The 7,422-nt window shown below is 42.2% G+C and overlaps 2 protein-coding genes and 1 long non-coding RNA gene across 4 annotated transcripts; 1 reads left to right on the top strand and 2 right to left on the bottom strand.

The window, feature by feature from the left end:
* Positions 1-314: 314 nt before the first annotated feature.
* On the bottom strand, positions 315-2,273 carry LOC121799018. 2 transcript variants are annotated; one of them, XM_042198326.1, is made up of 4 exons: positions 2,048-2,273; positions 1,613-1,708; positions 1,165-1,517; positions 315-1,097 (listed from the first exon to the last, which is right to left on the bottom strand). In XM_042198326.1, exons 1-4 carry the CDS (start codon positions 2,271-2,273, stop codon positions 495-497), a joined length of 1,278 nt encoding a protein of 425 aa, XP_042054260.1. In that variant the 3' UTR covers positions 315-494. The 2 variants fall into 2 exon arrangements, with proteins under 2 accessions (XP_042054260.1, XP_042054261.1); XM_042198327.1 differs by having other exon boundaries at positions 1,234-1,517.
* A 172-nt stretch (positions 2,274-2,445) lies between these two features.
* LOC121800694 lies at positions 2,446-3,402 on the bottom strand. The gene has a single exon (XM_042200211.1). It carries the CDS (start codon positions 3,400-3,402, stop codon positions 2,446-2,448), a length of 957 nt encoding a protein of 318 aa, XP_042056145.1.
* Positions 3,403-5,278: 1,876 nt separating this feature from the next.
* LOC121800464 lies at positions 5,279-6,091 on the top strand. Its single transcript, XR_006050513.1, has 2 exons — positions 5,279-5,698; positions 5,768-6,091. It is a non-coding gene; the product is annotated as an uncharacterized LOC121800464 (long non-coding RNA).
* Positions 6,092-7,422: the final 1,331 nt, after the last annotated feature.

Genomic DNA, 7,422 nt, shown 5'->3' with positions numbered 1-7,422 from the left:
TTGAATGGAGGGTGGGGTGTTGCATTTATGGAATTGGTAGATAAGTGTCAATCAAATTGACTCAAACTCCTCCAACTTAAAGCATGATTGAAAATGTATGGGTACATTTGCATAAACTTAATCCAGACGATACCATATTGAAGAAAGTATCCCAACAAGCATTTAAGAACTCTTTTTTTTCTTGTATGGTTAAGGTAAACATTTTCATTCTATTAGCTTTACACCAAAGAGGTTAGCCATATACCCATTGTACGAGACTGCAAAATATATGAAGTTAGCCTGAAATCTTGCACGAAATACTGACTAAGCCTCCATATCTGAAACTGTAATTACTTCATATGTAATATGCCTAGTGAATCAGTTGACGAAGTTTACATAAACCATGTCATTTAGTTGTCAAAAGATAAGTTATATGTGCAATAGCATGGAAATAAGGTTAAATGCATTGGCAAAAGATAGTAGTGCTGACTAAATCATACTCTGATGTGCTTTAGTCAGCCTTTCTTCTGTTCGTCCTCGATAAGGCATAGGAGATAGCCAAGACGAGCATTGGACGGCATGCCAATGAAAACTTCAAGACGTTGAGGTTTGTCACCCAAAATATTACACAGACGATTGCGTTGGGGCAGTGTAAGGCCTTCAACGGTGCCGAGCTTATCAAACACTTCCTGTCGTGCTTGACCCATGTCGAACTCATATCCAATGCGTTTAGAAATCATCTCAAGCCGCGCATCAGTTCTCTCATGGAGGTTGCCTAGGAACTCCATAAGCTCTGCATCAGGGGATGGCTTTTTCCTCTTCGGAGGTATAGTTTTGGTAGTCGACGCCTGTTTCCCACTATTGTCGGAGCTGTCATCGTGCAACTCATTGTTGTTGGACACCGGTGTATACGGTTCAGGGATGAAATCTTCAAAGGAGAGGTGGTAGTCGTTTTCGTTAACCTGGCTGCCTCCAGCAAACTGGGCACGGAGACTTTTCGCAGCTGCACCTATCTCTTCAGCAGCCAGCCCTGAAGCACGATCCTTGCCAAATATAGTCTTCCACGTCTCCCACAATGGCCACGATTTGTTCCGCATAAATTTGGCCTCTTTGTCTGCCTGCATTGTTGACCAATTGCTAAGTAGCATTTAAAATAGATAGTGACAATTGTTGATAGCATAATACCAGCACAATCTGTCCCCATTGTTCATCACTACAATCAAACTTGTGATCACCGTGATGGTTCCACCCTACCCCAGTTCGACTCAGTATGGATCGGAGAAGGCCATAACTCTTCTTCCACGCCCCGATTTTGGAGTTGATGTGCGGGTTTCCTTTCAAGTCCGTGTTGGGGAACTCGGCACGGAGGCTGTCCTCTATCTTACTTAGGTACCCCGCCCTGAAACCGTTGTCCGATTTCCAGCCTGTCGCAGTGAGGTCTAGCAATGTCGCGGCTAGTATTTCTTCCTCCTGCGGAGTCCACATTCGTCTCGATCTTTCCCCCTTGCGAAACTTGTTCCTCGGCGTCGCAGTCACAACTGGAACAGAAAACCCCACCATCCCAGTCATAAAATCATCTAAAAGCATCGTGACAACATAGACGGTGTTAACTGAAACAGAGGGTTGTACATACCATCGCAATCGACCCTGCTGCTAGAGCTACCACCCCATGGACGTTTTCCAGAGTTGGGGATACCTACATTCGGTCCTCCGGGTAACGGAGACAGACCTGAAGTAGAAGCTCGTCGATTAAATACTCACTTCAAACAATCACGTAAGTAGAGCTGGAACTCGGCAATGTCAAGCCAAAATTGCAAACAAGAAAGCATATCTACTTCAATGGCGCCAAAGATTCAGCAATTGATGCGAAAATAAATAGAACATCACGATGTCGGTGGCCGACGGCGCACCAAACGGTGCGCATTTGGTAACAAATCAGAAGTGAATATCAGTACTAATCAAGTTTTTTGAGGTAACAACATGAAGCACTGAACAAATGAAGATAGTTAAAGCTACGGAAATGTACAGTCCGTCAACAGGAATGAAAATCGAAGAGACTCGGGCGTACCTTTCCCGTGCTCGTATCCCGTCTGCATCACTCTGTTTGCTATCAATGTGCAGACAGTAGCAGTCTCCTTATTTATCCCCAAATTTGAATTGAAATGAGATGGGTTTTCCGCGTAGGAAATTTGGGTGGCGGGCTTCTGAAAACGCCAAGGGCATATTAGGAAGTATGCAAAATGGGCTAATTTAAAAAAAAAACAAAAAAAATGTTTAAAGCCATCTGTACTCATTTCATGAAACTTGAACGCTATAAACACTTGGAATAAATGGTGATGGAACAGTATGAAATCTGGATCAGATTATATTGGGCAACATGCCCTTATATTGATCCAATAATTTCAATCGCACTAAAAAAACTTATAGGTAAATAGGTAACTAAATATCAATAGATTTAAAAACCCTTCAAAATGCCTCCTTCTCTATTGAAGTCTTATCACTATCGCCTCTCCCATCGGCGGCGCCTCCGGCATACTTGCTCAGGTGGTGATCGGAGAATACATTCATTTTTCCGGCTGCCACGTCAGATCTCAAGTCAATCAAAGCCCTGCTCAGCAGCCCATTCTCAGCTTGAATCACCTCAAGCTGCTTCTTCACTCCCAAACACGCCTCAGCCACGTCATTGTACGCGGGACCCAATTTCTCCTTCTTCGAATCGGCTCTAGCCACTTGTTCAATCCCGATTTTATCCATCACCAAGTACGGTAGTCTAATCCCAGCCATCCGATCACCAGCCTTCGACACCACCACCGCATCCATATCCTCTGCCGCCTCCCGCGGCGGAACCCTAAACCCCCACCTGAGATTCACCATCGCGAAATCGCGCAGCGAAACCGACGTCCTCGCGGTGAGCTCAGCGCCCTTCAGCAGCCCGTCCACCACTATCCCCGCCTTCTTCGACTCCGCCGCCGGGAAGAATCCGTTCCCGTTAAAATTGTTGCCATCCACGAAATCCTCGCGGCCGGCGTTCAATTTCTCGCCCAGATTCTTCACGGAGGCCGACGAGTGTGACTTCTTCAGCGAGAAATCGCCCAAATCGGGCTTGAAGTGGATGAAGAATGTAGGGTTTTGGTTCCCGACTAAATTGAACTCGGCGCTCATCACGAGAGGGCTTTTACTGGGCGAGCCGAAATGCCAGATCCCGGTTTTGAAAACGAAGCTGAAAGGCTTTTGCGAATCATTTGGGCGGTAGGAAAATTTGATAGAGGGGCCGCAATCGAGAAAAGTTCTAAGGTTTAGGGATAAGTCTTTCGAATCGCCAGCAGAAACGCCGGACTGAAAGGGGAAATTCATAATATTGAGTGGGATTTTAGCTCTGAGCAATGGCGTCTGCTCATCCCTAAATTTGATTGAAGCCTTCATCTCTTCTAGGGATGATTGTGTGCTGCGTGAGTATGGTGTGAGAGTGTGGAATTTTGGGTGATAATTTATAGGGAAGAGAAAACGGCGAAGATGTGGCTGAAGAAGGGCTGAGGGAGACTGGAGACTGGAGCCTGGTTTATTGGCGTTTGTTGAGAATTGTAAAATGACGATTCTGGTTTTTCGCGTGATTGAAATGGTGTTTATTATAGGGGGTATAATTGGAATTTAAACAAGTCTTGCTGTATGACAATTGACAACGAACTTATATTTGACATGAGATCTATATTTTGAAATTTAAATTTATTTTTGGAATTATATGGATACTGGAGTGCAATGTACAATAATTGATTCAGGTTTGCTGACTTTTCAATTGATTCCTGGTGGGATTGCAATGTTTTCGGGATTTACCAAACAAACATTTTCTTGCAACATTTAAAATTGTTTTGAGGGGGAATATCATATATCTGATTAATATGATATTCCACGTATCTTTCTTCGGAACATACTGATTGCAGAAGTTTTTGTGAATATTTAGACTAGTATGTTCTTGCTGTGTGTCCTTACTCTAATGAACGGTCATCGAGATCTCAAGGATTACTTCACATGTTAAAAGCCTATGCTCATGCTGTGGTAGTGGAATTCTCAAGCATATGTTTTTCTTGTCTGTCATCTGCTTTAATATAGAACTACTGTACTAAATTATTGTAATTGATATGGATAGTGTACAACACAGTTTTTTGTACTTGTATATCTTTCTCACTAAGTGCAAAATGTATTAAGATGGATAAACCATGTACTGCTGAAATTAAAATCAGTTATAGTTATGGTATGTATAATTAGCGGAATGTGTCATAGTTGAGTGAACTAAAGAAATTGATTGGCAGCATAAAGAGAATGAAGACTAGCTAGTAGTCAATTGTGAACAATGGGATGGTATGTAATGGGAAAAATCAAACATAGGCTTTGAGCATCTTAACTTATAGATCTAATGTAAAAAACATCTCGTTTTTTCCTAATTTTGTAGGTATTGCTCCACATAGTTATTGATAGTTGGTTGCTCATGTTAGTTCAAAATCACTTCTATACTGTTGTTTTTGACGATCTGCTCAGTAAGAGGAAAGAGATGGCCTGGTTTCCCTAAGGTAACCAAGTATGTCAAATTTCAACATGATACCGTTTTCAACTTTCTAAATTTTCCCTCCTGCTCATTGTATTATTGTTTAGGACTTAGAGTCTTGAGAGGAAATGGAAGCTGTCTCAGGCTTTGTGGGCCAGCAAGGGCATGCTTGATCAGGCCACAAGAGGGGAAAAAAGAGTGAAGGTGCACTGTTACGAACTCAATTCCCACATCGGTTGTGAGAACATCTGATGTGGGGTATATAGACTAAATGGACTCTCTCTCTCCTAACAGGCTAGTCTTTTGGGATGAGTTCTCCTGTTAGGTCTGTATCAATTGGTGCTTTCATTGAGAGCCCAAACGGCTCGGAGTGGTGGCCAAGCAACGAACTCGCCGTGACCAACGAGTGCGTTTGGGACCGCTCGGAGTGGTGGCCGGGCAAAGAATCCGCTGTGACCAACGTGGCCGTGACCAACGAGAACTCGGAGTGGTGGCCCACGGAGTGGTGGCCTGGCAAAGAACCAGCCGTGACTAATGTGACCGTGACCAACGAGGACGTTGGCCCTTAAAGGAGGGTCGAATGTTACGGACTCAATTCCCACATCAGTTGTGAGAACAACTGATGTGCCCACATCGGTTGTGAGAACAACTGATGTGGGGTATATAGACTAAATGGACTCTCTCTCCTAACAGTCTAGTCTTTTGGGATGAGTTCTCCTGTTAGGTCTGTATCATGCACATTTTTCCTTTTTCATTTTGCGTGTAGTTGGAGGAGCTTTTAAAGAAAGATGTCATTTTACCCCCTTTATTTTTGGACTGATGTTATTACAATTCTTTATTCAATTTGGTAATGATGAACACAATTGATCAGGAAGAGGAGCAGAAGTTAAGAAAAGTTGCCCTCAATATTTCAAAGGATGTAAAGAAATTCGCTGGCAAGTCATCTCCGGAACTTGCTTTACACTTTGATTTGACTAAATATCTAGTTATCATGGTAGTGCAGGTGTTATACAAGCATCAGTTGGAGCTTGATGTGATAAAGAAGAAAGCTCTTGATAAACAGCTTGAGTTCCTTCTAGCAAACTGACAGGTATTATTACTATATTATATGGGAACTTTTTGACTATCTGCCTGAGAATTTTATGTGGAAATATCCCCAAGGAGGATCAACATCATCAGGTTCATGATGAACTTAATCTGTGTTATCATATTTATGGAAGTACTGATGCTAACCCCCTCTTCTTTTAGGTACTCATCAATGCTGGCTGAAAATCTTGTTAATCCACCAAGTCTTTGCAAGCCATCTTACTTATAAAATGCTGAAACAAACCCGAGTACTTCTGCAAGAAGAGGTGGCGAATCAGATAATGGCATGGGATAAAATTTTGAAATTGGTCTATTCTATTGTGTTATAGCTTGCTTGAGTTTTGATCCTTTGATAATGCTAGGATCCCAGTCAGATATCCCTGCTGCAGATGCAGATTATGTTTTGCAAGCCAGAGAAAGTTTCAAATCCAAATACTGTCTATCTTTCTTGGAGATTTTAAGCAATCTTTTCAAGTTTGTGTTGGACATTCTGCAGTTTCCATGCATTTTATTTTCTAGCTAATCTCATTCATATCGTTTCTTCTAACTGTTTTTGGCAACTTGACCTTGACCTGAGCTGTTAGTCTTTTTCTTTTCCAAAGCTCTTCTTACTCGTGACTTCTTTATGAATTTTCACAAGGTAGCCTGCCAGGCTTTCATACTCGAGCAAAACTCAGTACTCGGGCGAGTTGTCATTGATAATAAGATGTCAATATATGATTTGTGATTTTCTTGGGCGTGCATTCGTTCATTGGACATCTTGGCTATCTAGTTTGTGAGCTAGCAGAAAACTGACTTTGTTCATGTGCTTGCTTGCAAAAAATAATTTTTACAGACTCCAATTTTGTCTCAGTGAAATCTCCTGCTCGAAGTTTTAAGCCATTATTATAGAGTATCTCCTTCTCTTGTGTAAACTTTTGTGTGTGTGTGAATCTTGAGTGTATGTGTGTTTGATCGGAGAGTATTGAGAGAGTAATTTTGGAGAAAAGAAATTTTATTGAATGGAATGAAATTGCCGAGCATGCGACAAAACAACAAACTAACTGCTATTTAAAACTAAACTAGCTAACGGTCGAAAGCATCGAACGGTCAGAATTCAATCTCCCATGATCTCGCAATCCGACGGCTCCTGAAGGGTTTCAGCTCGCCAGATAGATTCTCATTTGATCCAGCTCGATTTTCAGTGAATTCATCACCCAATTTACAAACTCCACCTTGATGATAACACTGCCAATCAGCTGACCTTCTTAAGGTTTATGAAATTCATGCACGACTCCAGCTTTGCTCTTGGTATCGGCTTTGTCAACATATCTGCCGGATTATCTGCTGTGTCGACCTTGAATATCCTTATTTCTCCATCTTCAATCCTTTCCCGAATGAAGTGTAGACGCACATCAATGTGTTTGCTCCTCTCATGATACACCTGATGTTTAGCCAAGCATAGTGCACTATTGTTGTCACATCCTATGCTTACAAACTCTTGAATTATTCCAAAGTCCCCCAACATTCCTCTCAGCCATGAGCTTTCCTTGACAGCTGATGTTAGTGCCATAAACTCAGCCTCTGTGGTGGACAACGCAACCACAGATTGTAAACCACTCTTCCAGCTTACAATTGAACCATAGAGTGTAAATAGATACCCTGATTGGGATCTTCTTGTGTCCAGATTCCCAGCAAAATCTGAGTCACTCCACCCCATCAATGCATCTCCTGTATATTCAGCTCCACCATCAAACAAGATCCCATAATCAGTGGCTCCTTTCAAGTATCTCATCAACCACTTTAATGCGGACCAGTGTTCTTTTCCATAGCTGGTC

The sequence above is a fragment of the Salvia splendens genome, chromosome 4 (assembly GCF_004379255.2).
Source record: "Salvia splendens isolate huo1 chromosome 4, SspV2, whole genome shotgun sequence".
In the NCBI taxonomy this organism is placed as follows: Eukaryota; Viridiplantae; Streptophyta; class Magnoliopsida; order Lamiales; family Lamiaceae; genus Salvia; species Salvia splendens.
Note: the sequence above shows the minus strand (reverse complement) of the source record. Positions and strands in the feature narration are given on the sequence as shown.